General features: G+C 33.8%; 1 protein-coding gene across 4 annotated transcripts in view; it reads right to left on the reverse strand.

Moving 5' to 3' along the window:
- Positions 1–22,914, reverse strand: part of Pcdh9 (protocadherin 9) — an 844,187-nt gene that overhangs the window by 509,687 nt on the left and 311,586 nt on the right. For 2 of the 4 annotated variants that reach the window (XM_031362240.1, XM_031362243.1), the window contains exon 3: positions 16,380–16,481. The exons of the other annotated variants lie outside the window; for them this stretch is intronic. In XM_031362240.1, coding sequence (XP_031218100.1) covers positions 16,380–16,481 — 102 coding nt within the window. The remainder of the gene's footprint in view (positions 1–16,379; positions 16,482–22,914) is intronic. 4 annotated transcript variants of the gene reach the window in all.

A 22,914-nucleotide genomic window follows, 5' to 3' on the forward strand; every position in this document is an offset into this window, starting at 1 on the left:
ACAGTGTCAGTGAATTTCTAAATATCATGGCAAGGTCTCTGGCATTGAAAGAACTGTACAGCCTAGTCCCTCCTTAAGAATACTCATATTTGTAACTCACTTAACATTCAAGAACTAAAGTCTTTAAAGCCAGTTGTAACGTAGAACTCTATGGCTATTGGCCTAATTTATTCATTGTGGAATACATACATTCCTGGTCTTTTACTAAGTACAGTATTGAGGTATGTACTCTGTATTTCTAATATTTTTTTGATTCTAGTTTCATTGTTATATCCTCTCCCTCTGTCTCTAATGTATCTCCAGCAAATAAGGAAACTCTCATTTTCAATATTGGGTAATTTCTTAAATTAATCCAGACATTCTTCTGCAATGCTTTCTTCCCAGATTTGTGATTTTGGCACCCAATGCCAAGTTCACATCATGAACCATGGCTTCTGTTAGTAAATGTCTGGGCAGCATCCCAATAAAGCTCAGCAGCTCTAGTGTCATTAATGGAATGATGGTATTTTGGTCGCCTGCCTTTCATTCCGCTTTACTTTACTATCACTGCCACAAGGATTAAAGAACCAAAGTACCTTCTCATTGAAATCTGAGAAGAGCACTCTGTCTCATAAAATAAATAAAATAAAATACGAGCTTTTTGTTCTTTCTTTTTTTCTTTCTTTCTTCCTTTTTTTTTGCAATCATGTAATAGAAAACAAAATTCACTTTGAACCTTTAAAATAAAGAATGTAGAGATTTGAATGATAAAGCACTCTATAAATACTATGTACTTATAATCTTTAGAAATCACCAAAACGTCTATTTGAAGCTATTGTTATACACACATGCTACCTGTAGTCTCACTATTCCATCACTATTCTGTCTGAAATAGTAATTACCAAAGATCTTTGTTATAAAGATTACCTCAGTCTTGAGTTCATTTCTTTACTTCACAACATTTCTTATGAATAAACTAGGTACTGATTTAGAGATGAAAGCATGGTCAGGGTTCTAAAGTTACTAAAATAACTTAATTGCACAATGTGAATGTCATTTTCTGTATAAAAATAATATTTGAAAATCTATGTTAGCAGACCTAAGCATTGCAATATCACTTTTTAGTTAGGGATAATGTCCTGTGGTTGGTGAATTACACTGATTCATTAAGAATCAGGTAATGTTCTGATATATTATCCCCATATTTTGTGGGGTTTTTTTTGAGCAGTCAGTTTAACGTATCAAACCACCATGGCACAGAGCTTACTGCATTCAGCTTGCAGACACCACAGGCTGTTACACTGAATCATTTCACTCACGAGCATCACAAGTGAAAAGGAACCGGGAGAGAAGGCAGTCAAAATTGTCAGGTCCAGCCACTACATATTCACCTAACTTTGCTTAGCTGTGCACTTTGAAAATGCACATGAAATTCAGTAGAGTATTTTGAAGAGAAAGGCAGGCTTGAGAAGAGAGGGTGTTTTTAAAGCAGCAAAGCAGGAAGAATAGGAGAAGGTAGGAAAGGGGACATTAAAGTGAAACTATCCTGCAAATTTGCTCCATTTGTACAGTAAACAGATGTTCATCTGCCCCTCTACATAGAGAAATGCATCGTGAAAGGTTTGTGGGGTTTTTTTCAACATTATAAATCTCCTAAGAGCAGACAAAGCTCCTCCTTATGGGAGCTGTGATTTTTTTTTTCCTACAATAATTTTCTATACTTGTGCCAAAGAACTAAAAATAAAGATGACATGGGAAGTTTTTGCACAGTGAGAATCACAAGCTCCATTATAAAACTGAGTCATCATGTTCGAGTTTCAAGAAAACACATCCAGGTTAGGGAGCTCACTGCTCTGATTGCCTTCTTCCTGCCTGGACTGGCTGAGATAGAAAGCCTGTGCTACGGTTATCAATAACTGCTAGGAACTCTGGCCATAATCGAGTAGATAGCTGTAATGTAGCCTCGTGTTGAGAAAGTAAATGTGCTAAGAACTGTTAGAGGCTGAGGTTTATTGAGACAGCCATGATTACTCTGCAGACTGAGTATGTCTTTGCCCAGCTAAGGCTGCAAGAAGCACTTATAGAAGTTATCGGGTTTATTTAAACTAAACATATATCTAGCTCTCTTCGTTTTTTTTTTTTTTTTTATTGTCACGCAGTAGAAGTAGAATATAACTTGGGGGGTTTATCACAGAATGTTTTCCTGTTCCATCCTTTAACTCATTGCTCACACTTCTCAAGGTCAAAGAGAGCCTCCAAAAGGACATAACTGTATTGATTGATTGGGTCTGCAGTGATTCTGCCTACAGGTGCTGGTAAAGGAGCCTGTTGTGTTTTCAATAAAGTGACTGAAGAAGAGCAGAGTGGAGTCTGTTAACAAGACATGTAGAGCTAGATGTTCCCTGGAGATTTTGGTCCATTGTATCCCAAGCTCCTTGTCCTTTATTCCATGCTGAAGGTGAGGACTTTGCCCTCTAAGTCTCCATCACTATCAGTGGGAGAATGAACACTTCCTGGTTGGGGAATTAAATAGAGCATTCAGCCTTATAGGAGTCAACAGACAGAATAGTTCTTTTCTCTTTGTGCGGATGGATTGGTGCATCCTGAGGAAAAGGCTGTCTGTAAAGCAAAGATCGCTCCTGCTGTGAAGTCTTTCACCTAAGTATGTATATCAGTTGCTGCTGAAAAGAAGTCAGACAAAAACTCATTGCACAAAGCAACAGGGGCATGAGTTTGCAAACGTCTGCTTATTGATTTTAAGCATTACATCCTTTGGAGTCACTGTATCTCTATTTTCTGAAGAAATCATTAGGCACAGATTATATATATGGAAACTATATTATAAATATAAAAGATATAGTCTCTATTTTGTAATTTTTGGGCCATCCTGGAATAATTAGGTACGTGAACTATGAAGTTACCAATGAAATAAGTCATTTGTTCCGTACATGGAAGAAGAGCAGTTGTATTTATAATGGGGTTATATTCTTGCTTTTCCCTTTTCTCTGTGGCATCATGATTTTATTGCTGTCATTCTAACGTCAATGATGACATTTTTCCTGGCTACATTTTTAAAATGTCAGGTTTCTTGAGTTGTGATTTGCATACAGTAAGATTCACCCATTTAGGAATGGAAGTCTGAACACTGAAAAACACACAGTCATAGATCCTGACTAAGACATCAGTTATTATTCTGTTCTGTTTAACTAAACTTCTTCCTTCCTGAATTTTGAGTCAGACGTCTTCTTGACGTTAGACTAAATTCACATCATTACTCTACCTCTGTACATAGTTTCAAGAGGGAAATTACATTAAAAGTTGTGATGGCAGAGTACTGATCTTATTTAAGATGTGTAGTGAAGGTGGTGTGTATGTGTTTGTTTCTGTCTGGGTTGTTGCTTTTGTCAGTTTTACAATACAGAGACACCTTGGTGAAGAATACAGACACCATCTCTTGGAGACACACTTATCAAAGTGAGTTTCTCCATGTCCAAGTCTTAGTGATAGGCCAAGAGACTAACTTTAGTTAAAGTCAACTAGCAAATTCAGCTGCTTAAAACACAGTGACCAATGTCCTACTTAACTTTACCAAATGTGTTTCCAACAGTTCATTCATGTTCCTGCCCTCCCTTGTTTTTCTAGGGAAATGATTACTACTTATTAAATATAAGAATATCTTTAATAATGTCTTCTTTACATATTCAACTCTAGTGGAACCTACCATTCTTTCACAAGAACCATTATAATCAAATTATAGAATACCTTCTCACTCCAAAGCTCTAATGCATTAATTATTCTTTGAAGCTAATGTGTTCACTGTATTCCAACCTCAACCAATTCTTGATATCATTGTTTGTATCACCTTCCTTTTAAAGGATCATGATGGAAATGAACTATGCAGCAGAAAGAATTTTTTGTATGTGTCTGTAGCAATGTCTTAGCATTACCTTGTATCCTATCACAATTTATTCTCAATCCATAGAACTGTACTTAGATCTCCATATTGCATCAATATTAGTCCTCTAAAAGTCCTCACCATTTTACTTTTTAGATACATTTTGAACCATGATTAAATATGCATCTATGTACATGTAAATAAGTACAAACACACAGACATGAATACAGTCACACACATGCAAATACAACAGATTTTGCTTTCTTCTACCTTAGTGAGATGAAAATTTTCATTGTCGTAACTAGAAGACTTCTTATATAATGTGGTCTGTAAATGGATACACAAAAGAGTCACAACTTTGGCTATAGCCACTATGATATTTAAGGGGAGAAACATATTTATAAAATGCTCAGAATTATTTAAAAATATGAAATTTGCCGAACTTTTATGGTAGCCATTTATTTTTCATGGATGCTGTATTCTAAATATACATTTGTCAGAGTTGAGATGATACACTCAGAAAGGGCTTTTGAAATAGTATAGATTTCTAGACTCCAGAGAACCAATTACCCTATTAAAAATGGGATACAGAGCTAAACAAAGAATTCTCAATTGAGTTATGCTGAATGGCTCAGAAGCTCCTAAAGAAATGATCAACATCCTTAGTCATCAAGAAAATGCAAATCAAAACAATTTTGAGATTCCACCTCACAACAATCAGAATGGCTGAGATCAAATGCTCAAGTGACAGCAGATGCTGTCTAGGATGTGGAGAAAGAGGAACATTCCTCCACTGCTAGTGGGTTTGCAAGCTGATACAACCACTCTGGAAATCAGTTTGGTAGTTCCTCAGAAAATTGGACGTAGTACTACTTGAGGATCCAGCTATATCACTCCTGGGCATATACCCAGAAGATGCTCCAACCTGTAATAAGGACACATGCTCTACTGTGTTCATAGCAGCCTTAATTTTAATAGCCAGAAGCTAGAAAGAACCCAGGTGTCCTTCAACAGAAGAATGGATACAGAAAATGTGGTACATTTACACTTTGGAGTACTACTCAGCTATTAAAAAACAATGAATTCATAAAGTTCTTAGGCAAATGGATGGAACTAGAAAATATCATCCTGAGTGAGGTAACCCAATCACAAAAGAACACACATGGTATGCACTCACTGATAAGTGGATATTAGCCTAGAAGTTTGGAATGCCCAAGATAAAATTTATAGACCACATGAAGGTCAAGAAGAAGGAAGACCACAGTGTGAATACTTTGATACTTCTTAGAAGGGGGTACAAAATACCAATGGGAGTATATACAGTCTCAGTTTGGAGCAGAAACTGAAGTTAAGACCATTCAGTGACTGTCCCACCTAGGGATCCATCCCATATACAGTTACCAGACACTATTGTGGATGCCAACAGGTGCTTGCTGACAGGAGTCTGATATAGCTGTCTCCTGAGAGGCTCTGCCCATGCCTGACAAATACAGAAGTGGATGCTCACAGGACTGAGCACAGGGTCCCTAATGGAGGAGTTAGAGGAAGGACCCAAGGAGCTGAAGGGGTTTGCAGTCCCATAGGAGGAACAACAATATGAAATAATTAGTACCCTCAGAACTCCCAGGGACTAAACCATCAACCAAAGAATACACAAGGAGGGACTCAAGGCTTCAGCCACAACATGTAGCAGAGGATGACCTTGTGGGACATCAATGAGAAGAGAGATCCTTGGTCTTGTGAAGGCTCCATGCTCCAGTGTAGGGGAATGCCAGGACAGTGAAGTGGGTGGATTAATGATCAGGGGGAGGGGAAAGGATGGGATAGACAGGTTTTCAGAGCGGAAATGTGGAAGGGGATAGAATTTGAAATGTAAATCCATAAAATATCTAATAAAAGAGGAGAAAAAACAAAAGAACTAAAAAACAAAAAGAAAAATGAAAATTCAAATGACAATTAAAGTTATTTCATATCAACATATGAGTAAGTAAACAGATTCTTGAATGCCCATGCATTAGAATAGTACTTATTAATTAAAGTGCTATGTTAATGCATACAATCAGTTGAGCAAAATTTAAACACAGTAAAGGGCACAGTTTTTTTTTATTCCAAGTATATCTAGTCTTTGAACATAAAAAATGAGTCTATAGTTTTATAAATAAGGACACTGGCTCCTGTGGTAGCAGTTGGGTGTAGAGAGGACTGATTACAAAAAAGCTATGATGGAGCTTTGGGGGTGATAATTATATGCCACACTGTGATAGAGATGAGTCATGCAAGCCTGAAGATGGACACATTTGGCAAAATTAATCAAGGTGTTTTCTTAAGTCAGCACATTTAATTGTATGCCTTTATTCTCAATAAAGTTGGCAAATTAAAAAAAAATCCTAAAGAATAATTTACCAATGGAATATTAATATTAAGGAATGAAATTGGAAAAGTATAAATCTCTTCTATCAAGCTTCCTAAGACAAAAATCAAATTGTTTATGTGTTTATAAAGAGATATGTAGCATATTTTATTTGTCTGATATGTGTACTAATTTTCTCTCTGCTGCTTTATTTTAGTGATTAATGGTGTAGTAAGATTTTCACAGTCATTTCAGAGAATCATATGGCAATCATTAGACATCTACCAGGTTTTTTTTTTTTTTTTAGTTTGAAAATAAATTTTCAGTTGATGTAGAGGAAGTTTAATCCAGCAAGATTATAGACATGCATTCAGTATATACTTTAATCTCAAACAATGTAGGTAAGGTTAGTTTGTAGAAGGAAGCAGCCATGTTTGAAAGTGACGTGTAATTGAGAGGCAGACAAAATGAATTTGGAGAAAGATTTACCAGAATAAATCCGAGATAGGATATGCCCCAATTCTCAGGATAACAGGACAGAGAGGTTACTTAAGAACAGTACAGGGAGAAAGAGTTGAGTAAGCTATGTTTAGGAAGCACAGTAGAATCAGTGCAGTGAGGTTGAGTTCAGTTGCACTCACTTCATGCATCAGAGGCAGTCAAAGCCAGAGAATAAGAAGAACCCAGAAGATTAGAACAGACTTCCAGAGTTAGTTTGAGGCCAGGAAGAGCAATTCAGTGAGAAGCTGAGAGACACCCAATTGGATCAATCAGTTTGGAGACCAATTTGAGCCAGAACAGCTGAATTGAACCATCCATCCAGAGTTCAGAGAGAACTTGAAAGGGGAAGCTTATTCACCAGTAAGCCTCTGAATTGACAATTACATCAAACAAATAAAAATCACTTTTACAGTTTGAACGTTTGAAATAACCAGAGTTGGGGTAGGTTTTAGGGGAAGCAAGCAGAAGAAAGATGACATGAAAACACAAGAGCAAAACACATCGCTCCAGTAACTTCTTATGGAAGTTCATAATTAGTGCTTTTATGACATTTCCTTTAACTGTTTTCAATGGAAAGATTCCAGCTTTACATTTTAAACATCTGAGATATTGATACACATAATGAAATTATAGAGATACTATTAATCTCATATTATCCTACAAGCCTTATGCATGTATTTCCTAACATCATGGCTTATCAAGATCTTCTTTCCCCCACACAAACAATGTTTGAGTTTCACTACTACATCATAATGTATACAATTTGTCACTTATATAATTCCAACTCCAAATTAATTAAATACCCATTGTTTGCAGAATTTTAGCTTTTGAACAATCCCTGATCAAAATGCTAAAAACGTCTTTCCACTCAAATTTATCTCTATGTCTATAGTATTTTGTGATATGAAATGACTTACATAATCATTTTATTATGCTACTTTGATTAAACTCTCATATACTATAAATTGAGAAATACTAGTAAAACTACTTCTGTTTTAATCTTTTAAAAATTTTGGCCAATGAAAAATTTAAGTTTTCATGTGCGAGAAAACCTATAATTCTTTAAACCAAACAAATAAAGGCAAAAATAACAAAGAGTTGCCAAAAGATAGTCTTTTGAGTTTTGCTTTCCTGTGTGTATTTTGAGAAAATATGTTATTTATTAGCTAAGTTTTCCTGACTCACACACTTTTTTCACCCAGGGTTAGAAATATGTGCAAACATGCTTCTTAATAGGTTTTTACTTTGTGTAGAAATATTACTATCTGAAAAACATTAAAATTAAGAAATATGTATATTACATAATATTTGACACCTGGCACAAAGCATGGTACAATTGAGGCTTTTGAGCAAAAGTGTCTATTTTTATAAGTGAGGGACTTTTCACACATGCACACACACCTACCTCTAGCACTATATATAAACATTTATATTGTATAATAAGGTTCTTCTTTTCTTAAATATTTATTTATTCACTGACATTACAGATCCTTGTGAGCCATTATGTGGTTGCTGAGAATTGAACTCAAGACTTCTGGAAGAGCAATCAGTGCTCTTAACCACTGAGCCATCTCTCTAGCCCAATAAGAATCTTCTTAACGAATGATTCTATTAACATTTCAAGAATATTGATTACAATATTAGAAAATTCTGTTGATATCTGGTATCTTTCATGATTTAGGGTAGATATTGGCAAAATATACTACATGTAATCAGTCTTCTTTAAATATTCTTTCAGTTGAATGATTTTATATGAAGTTAATTTCAACTAATGTACATGGATATCTTTAGTTCAAATGTGTTAAATGTACTTTGTGTTCATATGCATTTATAAATTATCAACAGAAAATACGGAGTAGAATTTTGTTTGATTATTTTGTTTTGTTTTGTTTTTATAGACCAGTACTGGGGATTGAACCCAGTGCCATAGAATGTCTTAGAGGGTTGAACCACAAAGCTAAAAATCTAACTCCTGTGAAAAAAAGTATGTGACCTCATTCAGACTAGACAAATGATCCATAGGGTACCAGTCAGCAAATTCTGACTAGAGATTGGAATTTAGCCTAGAAAGAGAGAGACACTGATGAAGTAGAGTAATAGTGTATCACACTGAAAGTCAAGCAGCCAGCGTCTACCTTGAATTCTCTGTCCTCTTTGTCAAAATCCTTAGATTATAGGCTCAGCAAACAGCCATTTTTTTGCTTAAAGTATTTTCAACAGTTTATTTGCTTGGGGATGGTTTCTATTTTATTTTATTTTATTTTATTTTATTTTATTTTATTTTTCGGCTGTAAACAGGAGCCCTGGGAGATTTTATCCCACAGTGTTGTTAGTTCAGTTAATATAATCACATTGTTTTTGAACAGTGCCTGATACATGATATATATAAGTGTGAGTTATTTGTTTTTCCTAGTGGCTCTCAAACCTTAGAAATTGACCCATAATACCATACTGAGAAATACTTCAAATATACCTGAGTATAAAAACAAGTATTCCCTAAGATAAAAGTTAAGTAAAGTGACTCAACTTCACTGCAAGCAATATTGTTCAGTATCTTTTATTTCCAGTTTCTGTCTTCCCATTTTAATCCTATTCTAATTAATTGTGTTTTGTAGGACGTGGTTTATTCTATTCTATTTCAGAATTTTATATTAAATAATTACAACAAAAACATTAAACTGTTCTTTAGGTTCATATTGCGATGTGCACTAAAACTCTGTTTTCGGCTTTTCTCTCATGTCACCAATACTACCTCTCGTGAATATGACAATTTTCAGAAACAGACTTGAGCACGTGCTCCATGTGGCTATCTTTGTGGATTAATACATAGATGCCAAGTATTTTCTAGGCTTCTTCTAATCACACGGTCACAGACTGGAATGACACTTAAAGAGGAAGTGGTTCATTCATTATATGAAAAATATACTTCATTATATATCCAATTTGTTCTAGAAATATGATACAGGTAGAGATTTTGTCATAAGTCCAGTGTCTTTCTGAGCAACAACTGAAATATTTTAAGTCCATGTTATATTTTTGAAGAATTAAAGTGATTCTAAATGAACTTACCTACTTGTAAGCTTTCACATTTTAAACTTAGTTTTATTTTTTTTTAGTTTAACATAGATTAAAATGAATTCCAAATTGAATTTGTTGCTCTTGAGATCTACATTACATACTTTTAAAATGTTTATTTATTTTTTATGTATGTTGTCTGTTTATATATGAATATATCTGTCTATGGATACACATGCCTTGAGAGGCAAGAAAGGAGTTCAGATCATCATAAGCTTGAATTACAGGCAATTGTAAGCTGCCAGATTATAAGAATATGAATGCTGTTTTAAATATCCAAAATCTAGTTCAAGTTTAAAGTATCTTTCACAACTAAAGTTTCATGAGTGTATATGGTAATATACAAATATCATAATATCTGTTTAATAAAGTTTTAATTATATCATTGAAATATTTGGTGGATATTTTGAAACTATTCATACTATAAAATTGCTACGACATGGAAAATATATGAAAATAAGCTCGCTTAATTTGTTTAGGGATATGTAATTAAATTATGGTCAAAGAGAGAATGCCATGCTTCACATGAATGGAAAAGAATGTCATTGATTACTAAGTCAATGCAATACACTTCTTTAAATATACACTACCACTATCCTTTTCTCATTTCTATATTCTCCTAATACATAGGTTGTTGATTTCTACTCCTCTCTGAGACATTACACAATACATTGTTTTTGACTATGTACTCTCCGGGTGTTTGTGGCATGATTTCCAGTTACTGTAAATGTACATGCATTGAATTTTCTGAGAACTCTGCACATCAGAGTTAATTCCAAAACCATATGCTTGGGCTGCATTAATCACAACAGCATGCAACTCCATTCAATTTATAAGTATTCATGAAGCAGCAAGATCTACACTTCATTCTCCCAGTATGGTAATACTTATATTCATTTTGATGTGTTGTTTCTATGTTCACCCAAAAGATATGGGCTTAGATCTTATTTATTTTTTGAAGATTTTTCTTTTGGTTGTTTGGTTACATCCTCGGGATGCTTCAGTAAAAGGCACTGTGGTTGTCACCTGCTTGAAAGGCTCTTTGTGTACCCCGATCTCCCCATGAGCAGCTGTATCACAGCTGTCATTTTGACTGGTAAAGATGTCTTTGGCTGATAAGTCTCTGCCTGTGGCACACAGAGTGACTTCAAACAACTAATTAGCAGGAACTAGGCCACCTTAAGGTTTGATGCTGTCCATCAAGGCTGTGACCATTGCTGACACCATCAGGAGATCTGTCAAATGTGGCTCTTCCTAAAAATACCTCCAAGCCCACTCACTTGGTGAAGCAAGAAATGGCACAATGTGTTGAATAGGAAGTGAGAGAAGGTGATGGCCAATCTATACAGACTTTAATAATTGGAAAAATACTGAACTCATGGTAAATCGAAATGCCCATTTATTTACATGTGTGTGCAGAATATAAGGAAGTCACCTGAAAAAAAATGAAATTTTATGGAATGAATTCCTTAAGCTGCAAAATATTTCTAGAGCTCTTACTTAGCACTGAAAAAATAGTTACATATTCCCTTTTAGAAGGCACTATTAATTATCATATATACCAAATATCCCAGTAGACAAGGGTATAACTATATAACAGATGCATAGTGGATACAAGATTATTCAGTTCCCCCAATAAGCCAAATCTGTTCACAGAAATAAATGTATGCATACACATGAATACTTAAATTTCCAGTTACATGTTTAGACATTGTTAAGCCAATTATCCTAAACTCACATTGAAAACAAATAAGGCCATAATTCTTTATAATTAAAGGTTTTATGCTTATGTAAATAATATATAGTTAAAATTTATATACATTTATATCATGTTAACTACAAACGTGAGGTCTGATAGTGTGGTAGTGTATTTTGAACCAGACTGAAGTTTTGTAGTATAACTCACGATAGAGATCTGAGCTAAAATCAGTGTATAGTCTCAAAAAGAAGGAAGAAAAACAATGTATTCTCTAACTACTGTGTTAAAATTTCTGGTTTGGTTTTATTTTGCATCTTGATCATTTAACCTTTCAACACTACTTACATAGCAATACACAGCTGTCTACGTTCTTGTGCTGTAATATCTAATATATAGCAAACTATGTCTGCTCTTTATTGTGGAATAACTATAACTTATCATATCTGGTATTCCTCCTATATTAATCAGAAGTGAAAATAACAAAGGAAGGAACAAGAGAACAAATTTATGAATCATCATTTGTTGAGAGCATGATTATAGAAAAGATCAAAAAAGAGATAATGGATAATCTATCCTGCAGCCCCTAAAGGAACAATTCAACACCTTCTCCATTCATATGACATACAAAAATGAAATTTAGAGCTAATAAATATATTTATGTACCAAAAGAGAAAGCAAAGATGGACATGCTGAGCCCTATTTGCATATGTGCATTTTTATAAAACAATCAAGAAGTCCAGACAAAACCAGGGAACACATGTGACTACGGTTCTGAAGTTGAATTTTGACTTTTTGTTTTTAACATTTGAAAGCACAAGTGATTAACACTATCCTTTATTGCACTTGCTCTACTACAGAATTCTGCAAGCATCTCTGTGTCATTTGCTTGTGGCCTAGGCACAAGGTGTACCCGCAGAGTACTTTAAATGAGGAAAGATTACACTTTGCACATTGCATCACGTCTACAAAGTTGTTATTTAAAAGTATGACACTTAGTATAAGTAGTAGTTTAATATAGTTCACTTTTTCTTCCCAGTGTTCCTCTTACTCCTATATAACACTGTATTTTACTCTTATAAATGTTTCGATCACAATATTTTACAAAGCTGAGATCTCTTCAAAAGTGATAATTCCCATTTATTTATAAATCCACCAAAAATCTGTGTTATGAATTTAAATAAAAGGTCAACATTTTCCCCTATCAAATGTTTTGTCTATTTGCTGTGGTAATTTGCTGCATTTGCCCACCCTAGAATATCTTAACCAACCATCTGCACCTACAAATTTCACACTTGCAATAACTGCCACATTTCCAAGGTCTGACAGCTAAAATTCACACCAGTTTATAAGCCCTTACACCAGTCTTACAAACTTTTAAATTTAAAATTTCATCTAACATTGATGTTTAGAATCTATCTAAACAAAGAAAATCTTCGCTGAAAATTTCATGCATTGAATATTAGACCATTTTGTAAGAACATTAACTAAAGTATAATACACAGTAATAGGGAACAATTACTCATACTGATAGGAATTCCCGTGTATGTGTGTGTGTGTGTGTGTGTGTGTGTGTGTGTGTGTGTGTGTGTGTGTGTGTGTGTGTGTGTGTGTGTTAATTCCTATAACTATGAGACATTTCCCTGCCAACTGAAGAATATAAAACCCGAAAGCTCTATCTGTCGGTATCCTGTGCAGTTTCATGGCTCTGGGAAATGAGGTATCAGAGAAGTGAACTGGCAGCTAAGTTTATAGATCAAGGATGTTTAGCAAGGTGATAGGCATAAATGGTATAAAATAATGCATGCTTTTCCATTTCTGTGTTTCTATTTTAACCACTGCGGTGCTTTGTCTATGCTGTGACTGAGGGTAAGGTAGGAAGAGGTAAAAACAAAAAGCTTTAACATGACAGTTTCACTTCTGCACCTCATTTGAACTCTAATTTAAGAAAGAATTTCAAGTATGAACTTTTTGACATTTGCTTGGAAAACCACTTTTATGCTCTTTTAAAGTAGAATCATTATATTATTCCAAGATCAGTAATCCTAGAACCTAAGTAAATTTTATGCTACCATTTTCTAGTATCATGACCTAGGTTAGGCTAACCCATCTCTTCTTTCCTCAGGTTATGACTATGAAATCCTTAGCTGTGTTACATCTTAATATTTGTCCATGGACAGTAAAACAGTCTATGATGCTTTTGTTTTGATTGTTGGTATTCAAGCATTTCCCAACAGCTAACTGTACAATGTCTAAATATGGGCCTGGTTGTGTCTTACTCAGTGTGACAATGTGTGGCTGTAAACAAATCACCTCACATCATTGTCTCAGTTTTCCCTTCCACAAAGTGAATAGAACTGTAGGAAGAATTAAAAATCAATATTTCAACAATATCAAAATAAATCCTTTTTCTCACATACCCGAATTAAGGATGAATATTCAAAATTGTAAATAAGCATTTATCAGAGTTGAAATGACTGCAATTTTAAGCCAGCAATGCATGCAATTATAACATGGTTTGTAGTCTGTGATAGATTAGAAGAATTAATATAATGAATACAAAATACTTAGAGTAGTGTTAGAGACTAAAATATCTCAACACCTGATATTAGCATTGCTTGATGAGTAAGCAATAATTATCTCTAGGTAAGATATGATAGGTTAGGGATAGGTTTAAGCATATTTCATGATGCTTAAAGCCTAACTGCTCACATCAGTCTTGGTTTTACTTTGTATCATATGCCATAATATAAATTTAATGACTTAATTTAGGTTAATTACCTTTAATCATTCAGAATGTGACATGAACAAGTTAACCCCATATGTTACATATCATTCTATTAAAATGAAATATTTCTTTTAAATTTATTAATGTAAGTAAACAACACTAATTCTGAAAATTTAATATTTAGAACATATAATTATAAGACTTTATATATTATAAATAAATAGTATATTCTAGAGAATTAATATAACATACTCTAGAGAATTATAGTATAGGTTATAACCATCTTTACTTTTTCAATCTTAAAAATTATAAATACTTCATTAATTACTTTTCAGGAACTGATTATTAAAATAAACAATTTTATTAATTGATCTATATGTAATGAATATTTAAACTGAATATTTTCACCCAGCCAGATATCTTTCTAGAACCTTAAATATAACATACTTATTGCTTCATTTTTCATAAGAAATATCAGACTTTAAATTTTGTTTTTAATAAAATATGCATTTAAGGAATTAGATGTACTACAACTTTACATGTCATTGTTAGTTCTTTGATAATGATGTATAGTGCATTTTAATCATGTTGCACTTCTTCCTTTAGCTACTACCAGATACTCTCAGATCTTTCTATCCACATAAATTCATGTGTTCTATTTTTTAGGACAATGGTGTCCAATTTGTGTTATGAAATAAATCTAAACTTATGATAGGCATATAGAAATGAAAATAGAATATACATATAACCTGCCAGAGATAGCCTGTGATGCAGAGCATAAACTACAAAAGTATACATAGATTGTTGATTTTATCCATATTTAGTAAAATAGAATCAATTGGAAATATCTTGAACTCTCCTCAAAATTGTTCACATTATAATTGTTTTTGAGCAATAATGGTCAAATGAAAATGTGTGAGAAAAAGTTTTTCTGAAAATTATTTATGTCTATTTCTTCTAATATAGCAAATTAAAATTACTTTTTCAGATCAAACTGTTGCCAAAAGAGTCTTGCAACAACTCTGTACATCTTTGTATAATTTAAGGGACTGATTAAAAATATCAGGTCTTGACAAATCAAACTACAAACACTCATATTTGTAAAAATATTACCCATTATCTCTATGGCTGCAGAAAGTAAGTGAAATGTAAAATATCTCTCATGATAAAATTTCACTAGCACAACATAATTTCTTTAAAGTATTGATTCTTTTCTATTTTACGCTGATGTGAGAATACATAACTCTATTGATATATGTGTGTGTGTTTGTGTGTGTGTGTTTGCATATAATTAAAAAACAAAGCTCATACTTGTAAGTTACCTGTGTTGGTATTGGGGTAGTTGGGGAAAAGAAATGATATAATTATATTTTGGTTACATTTTTTAAAATTTAAAATTAAGAAGAATGCTTAAAATGGTTATGAAGATAAATCATGTGTTCCTTAAAACATTCAAACACACACAAACACACACACACACACACACCAAAACAAAAACAGAATAAAGAAGAAAACTTCTCTGACCGTGGCCATGGTACCATTGGGCATGTGTTAGATCTCCTAATAGTACATACATTTAAATGAGTGGAGCTTCTAAATTTTATATTGGACAAATAACATTTTAAAACCTAAGATATTTTTAAATATTAATTTCAATTATACAGGTTAATTATTCAAAATTTGGTAAATGAAGTTTTATGAAAAAGCAATTATTAAAATTTCTCATAATTTAACTAGCATATCTTGAGTAACAGTATCTTTGGTATCATTATTTAAAAAATCTAACTCTTTTGGTGAATCAGATGCATGTTCTTGTGTTCAAATAAGAGAAATGCAATGAGAAGTAGCATATTTCTCCAAAACCCCAAAACAAAGTCATTGATTATTTTTTCCAAAAATAGATAAAAATAAAGTTTATGTTCAGTGCTATAAGCATAAAAATCACAGTGATACTATTATAAATGGAGGATATGATCCATGAACATATTTCTCTAATCTTATTTACTTTTAGCTATATTAAAGCACTAGTAGAAAAATCCCATCATAGAAAGAAATCAGAAACCCCAATAAAACATCTGTAATACTCAGTATATTTAAAATCTAGAGAAGATAACAATGTCCTGTATTAACAGTGACTCTACAGACAGAATCATACCTCAGAATGACTTTCTTCATTCTCTCGAATGTGGAAACCGGTAGAGCCAGGGCATTTCTGATGTGTGACAGGAATATTGTCATTTTTGCTGTGTGAGTTACACTGAAAGAGATTACCAAATAATTGTGACAAACTACATGTCGAGGGTCCATTGAGAGACAAAGCTGTTTTCTGTGAGTCTATGGATGGAATGTATTTTCAACTAAGCAGGATCCAGACTCTGATAGCATGCATAGATAGATGGGAAAGCAGCAATGTGGGCATAATATTAGTACTTAGTGATTTAAAGTTATTAGTTCACTTTTCCTACCAAAGAAGGTGTTATTTAAACACTAACCTATAATATTGTTATAAACTGATCCATTTATAGAACTTCAGATATTAAGTTATATGTAAGATTTTCACTATAACAATATTTAAGATGACTGCTTTTCACATTCTTCTCAAGATCTACTCGTATAAAAAGAAGACATCATTCATTTTCTGCTCTTTGTTCTTTTAAAGTTTCTTCTTAGGGCAAGGCCACATATGAATATTGCTATTTGGCCATTTGTGAAGTCTAGCATCAAAATTTCTATAATCTTTAATTTAATAGAACACATCATTTACCACTGGGAAAGAGTTATCATTCACTCTCAGATCAAAAATGTTATCATATCTAAAAATATTTTCATGATTTGTATTGAATTTTGCAGATAACAATTATCTAATTTGACTTTGTTGCAAATAGAAGTATCTATCTGACATTAAGAAAGATTTTTAAACACATTTAGTCATATGACAGGCTTTTCAGTAGTTCATGGCTGATTATATATATATATATATATACATACATAGTGCATATATATATATATATATATATATATATATATATATATATATATAAACTTCAGCTTTTTTCAGACCTTAACCCTTTAAGAGTTCTAGTTCTACATGGATAATTGGAACAAATGCTGATTGACACTTTGAATGTCTGCTGAGAACCCAGCTAACCAAACTTTATACATAATACCTAAAATGCCATCTTGTCCAAATCAATTCACTGAATGTTTCTAAAATGGTCTAAACAACTTCATCCTTAACTGTGAAGATCTTTTTCAAAAGCTTCTTTTGTTTTGTAAAACATTAACAATAAAATATATCTTTAAACATGTTGTGATAAACTGTAATCATTCTAGTCGTTTTAATCAGTTTCTATACCTAGCCTTCGTGCATATATTCATGTTGATTAATCTACTTTAAACATCTCATGTATTATGCAGTTTTTCCCCCAAGAAACATTTCATAAATCTCTGTGGCTCACCAGTTGTTCTTAACTTAGATAATTCTTCAGAACTTTTACAAAGCACCAATGACCTAGTTCTGGTTTATACCAGTTAATTCAGAACTCACACTGCAGACAGAGATTGGAGCCCCTGAGTTAAGGACTTTTAGGAGACGATGCTGAAGTATGACATTCACCCATATTGCTCTGCTCATTTGTTCATCACTTAGGAGAAAGTCTTTGACTATGTGCATGCTATCTCAAGACTTAGAGAGTATGTAAACATATGCCCACTGACTTGCTCTAAGACCTATTTTCTGGAGATTTCTCAGTTAAGGGTCCTCCTTCTCACTTGACTCTAGTTTGGATCACGTTGTTGTAATACTAACGAGCACAAGACCAAAACCAAACCTTTTGGCTAACTGTATAGGCAGAGCCTTGAGAGATGTGCAGATGGGAGTGACTACATTAGTTTGCATTCAGGGTACAAGAAACCACAGAAAATGTTTTGAAGAGATCTATTTTCTCAACTCATGGGAAGTTATAGAAAATTACATATAAAGAATCTGGAGATGAACTTGAAGATGAAGAGGAGTACATTGAACTCAATGGTAGAATCAATAATGACAAGGTATAGAACTGAGCTCAGTATAAAACCATGATTACCCAGGATAGGATTTTTAAATAAGAACTGAATGGCTTATCAGGGATGAACTTCTGTACCCAAGTATACACTATAAAAACATACAAACCACAAACAACATGAGTTCAGTTGCAACTGACTAATTATACTCTGATAAATTCTCTCGTTCCAGTAGGTTTGTGTCCATAGCTTGTTTGGTGTCTCATTATGGAATAGCTTCCTTCTTTAAAACAGGGAAAGCATCCGGTCACATTTTTAAACATAGTTACCTGCTCATTATTTTTAATTTGTCATTTTCAGGGTGGAAAATCCCTTTGAAAATTAAATACAGGGATCAGGCCAATGGAAAAAAAAGCATTAATACTATGGACAATGTTTTGAAAAAAAATATGCCAAATAGCCAAACATAAGAAAAAATTTTGGGGGTGGAAATAATCAATATGTGTCTTGCATATTTCTCCCTTAAAAATTGCAGCCAAATACAGAAACATATTTTAAATCTTTCTAGTTTTATTCTACCAAAATCTTCTATTCATCATATTCAATATGAATTACTATATTAAAACTATGGCTGATATTCATATTTTAAATCAGATTTATTCTTATAAAATATATATAAAAATAAAATTTGAGAAGTTGAGAACTCAATAACAATTTTATTCAATGTAAATCACTGTAACTACATTTGTTTTATACCTTAAAGCCTTCAATATTTTTTTCAATACTTATGATTGATTGCCTGTATTTAAATATGAGGATTAAACTTTCTTTCCCCAAACATCCATTGTACTTCCAGAGAAAATGGATACTCACTGCCTATATAAAAGCCTACTCAAACTTGCTACACAAGCAGGTACTTTAGCTCATTCAGTTTGGGTACACATCCTAAGAAAGCACTTCATAGTCATGATATCAAGAGAAGAAAATCAATAGTTGAAAAGCAACAAAAGGCTTGTGAAAAGTCACATAACCATAAATAAAAACCAGTTACTTGGTTTGCTAAGAGGGAGTTTGTTACTTTACACTTCATTCTACTTTAGTAGGTATGTGCCTTCTGTTATTTTGTCTCTCCTCCTACCTTCTTACAAAATCAAGGTTCTTTGATAAAAATCAATGGCGCTGTTAGAATTCTCTCATAAGCACTATAGGGGAACAGGCTTTTGGTTTTGTGGCGTATTTTCCTCAAATAACACGTTTATTTGTTAAAACCTCGCAGTGAGTATGCCACGCCTACCCATTGTAACAAACTAAAGATTGCTGTCAGAGAAAAGTATAACAAAACCTTGAAAGTTTTTGATGTAAAATTTCTAGAAGTTAATAAAAAAGATTATGTCCACATACACATATATCCAAAACATCAGCATTAGAAAGTATTTATATTCGGTGACACCAATTCCTCTTTATACACTTGTACTAGGCTTATCACCTCAATTTCACTAAACTTCCCTATCACAACCATCAAAAATTGTTACATTAGTAGTTCAGTGGTTTACATTAGTAGTCCAGTGGTTAACTTTCAGTTGTCAGTAAACTATGTAAAGGAAAGTTATTTCTCCCTGATGCCTTATAAGACACCAACTATATCTCTTCACTCCTCTCTTGCCCACGTTCAGAAACTCCTTTTCATAATAGTTTCATATTGGGCCATATAAGAAGGGATGGGGACCTAGAACTTCCTCAGAGAGTATTTTCTCAGTGCACTTTTCAGAGTAGCGGAGATAAGGCATCTACCTAAATATCTACCTAAATGTCTTCAAAAGTAATGTCATGTGCACAGTAAATCCTTTCTGATTTAGCTTGGAGGTCGACAATTTTTTTGAAGGGAGTGGAATACACTTTAAACAAAACTACAGTGCTATTTTTCTGAATATTTGTTTATTGTTGTGCTTAAAAAAATACACCTTTTCCCTCCCTCCCAAATCTTTTCTTACTCTTTGTAAGTTCATAGCCTCTTTTATTTCCTAATTGTTCTTACACACACAAACACACAAACATACACAACACATCACTAAATTCATAAATACAAACTGCTCAGTCTGTATAATGTTACTTGTATATATTTTCCCAGGGCTGATGCGTGTATTCTTTTCTTGATAAATCTATTGCCCCTACTCTCAGGCTGCCTTGGTTGCTGGTAGTTTCTCTGTAGAATTGAGGCCTTGTGAACTTTTCCAACCACATTGACATACTCACTGGTATGATCCATATTCAGCTCATGTTTGAGCAATCATGATTGGCCTCAAAAACTAATATAAGAAACGCTTTTACAGAGAAAGCTCCTTGATCCTCTGGCTCTTGAAATATGTTTCTACTCCATCTTCCAAAATGCTCCTTGAGCTTTACACTTGGGAATATTTTGTTGATATTTTCTTTGGGATTGAGCTCCCCAACTCTGCATTTTGACTGGATAGTCTCTGTGATTTTGGGGGCGGGGAGTGGGCTTCATTTAGTTGAAAGAAAACTTCCTTAACCATCTTGTTTTTGGTATTTTTGAAGCCAATCAGTGACTTTACTGTTGGTGCTTCTTAACGTTCTTTTAAGTGTAATTTTTCTCATTTTAATTCAAGAAGGTGTAAGGCCAGGGAGCTATGGGACAAGAAGGAATAGGCCTGGAGCAAGAGTGGAGTCAAAGGGTGTCCAGAAATTCTGTTTGAGATCCTTCCTACTTCCTGGTGCCTACATGTTCTAGTGAACTTAGCCCAATGCCCCAAACTTTGCCCTATAGGAGGATGTCACATAGCACAGTTAAACTTCCTCCCAGCTTATAATGTTATGTTCAGCAGAATCTTCAATTCCTTCTTATGTTGATAAGGCATCCCCAGCATCTTGGGCCAGAACAATGTTGTACACTCACAACACAGCCCCTAATCATTGCCCAAAGTTTAAATAGTCTTTGCACACACCTTCCCATTAAAATGAGCTATCTTGCTGAAGCTGTATCCCAAAGTCTGTTCTCACTGTGTTCATTTTACTGCTGTAAGAGATTAGTAAACTCCCAGCAGTTCCTGCTTAAACTCTTCTACCAGGATCCACCAGTTTTGTTAGGGGTGATCACCACCTTCCCACCCCCGATGTGGGCAGCAAAACAGAGCTTGAACAGCAAGAAGAGACCACCTTCTGTTGATAGGTGATCTCCCGGACAGTGCCTGCACCATCATTATATTTTAAAAATGTAAATATATCTATAGAAAATGAATGAAATAATAAATGATCAACATCATAAAACTTAAGCAATAATTTATATGGACTAATTTGTTTGGCCTCTAATTTTCTATTACTTGTTTGTCATCCCTTCTCTTTTTCCCCACTAAATGAATTCACAGCAAGCTCATTATTGCTAAGACTTAGAACCTATAGCAAGCACACATATTGAAACAAAATTACAGCGGAAGGCTTAGCTTGAGAATATGTAAACCAGGAGCAGTAAACACAGAGGTGGATACAGGCTTTTTCCTTCAGTGGACCCTCCAGTAACTTCTGGTAAAAAATAGTTTCATGAGTCATCTCTTCACTAACTGGACAGATTTTAATTTATTACCTGAATGTATGAACAGAATGAATCATGTCTAACTTGAAGGAGCTGCTACCTTTTCCCTTTGGTGATCTTTGCAATATTCAAAAACTCCATTATTTTGTAGCACCAGAGTCACGTTTGCTCTGAATAAAAACTCTGAACAGTCCTTTAATCTCTCCGTAGACCAACATCTACATTCTTCATTTTTCTCTTAGCAAATCACCTCCAGTATTCCATTTTATTTATTTCCAATTTTCATTCTATACATTTTTTTAAAAAGTTTAGAGACATTCGTTTTTCTCCATTTCTGTGTCTTCAAAGGGAGCTCTTTGTTTCTGCCCTCTGAAGTTCTTCATTTCTACTTTGTTCCTATACGTCATTTTAACCCAGGTTTGCAGAGACCATGCCAATGCATGTGCTCAGGAATTCCCCTTTAACATTAGCTGCTGGGTTTCACATGTGTTGTTTTTGAGAAAACAATAAAAACTCAAAGGCTAACTTTGTGTAGTCTTGCCACACAGGCCATTAAACAAGCTAATGAGCTTTCCTCAGATATAGTTCCCTGCAATCAAGCGAAGTCAATGCATAAGGTGCATATTTCTGATTGTGCACTTTGCTTTTGCAAGTAGGACACTTTTAAAACATTTGTAAAAGATTTTCTTCAATTTACAGTATTATAACGTAACTGGTGGAGTGAAGTGTTTCGGAAAAGCATGCAAGGAAGACAGCACATACAGGAATAATGTCTTAATACAACTCGAGAAAAATATAGAAATGAGAAATTTAAGTCGTAAGAAATTTGGGAAGTGATTTAAATTGGGGAGCATGATGAAACATGTTCTTTCATTGGCCAGAAAGTCTCTTTTTATAGCTATTGCTATAATGGTCACTATCAGAAGCTGTCTGACAATTCTCACATAATTCTAACAATTTGAAAGAACACATTGGCACCAAGTACCACAGTCCCAAATAGCTTTTGTCAATGTGTTGTTTCTTGCATGGCATTTGAAAGAAACCTCTTCTCATAAATATTGTGGTTACTATAAAGTTTAGCAGATGCAGCCATTGTCCATTCCTGAGAATGTAAGTTCTGTTGAATTCACTATTGAATTTC

This window comes from Mastomys coucha, unplaced genomic scaffold (assembly GCF_008632895.1).
Source record: "Mastomys coucha isolate ucsf_1 unplaced genomic scaffold, UCSF_Mcou_1 pScaffold9, whole genome shotgun sequence".
NCBI classification, from domain to species: Eukaryota; Metazoa; Chordata; class Mammalia; order Rodentia; family Muridae; genus Mastomys; species Mastomys coucha.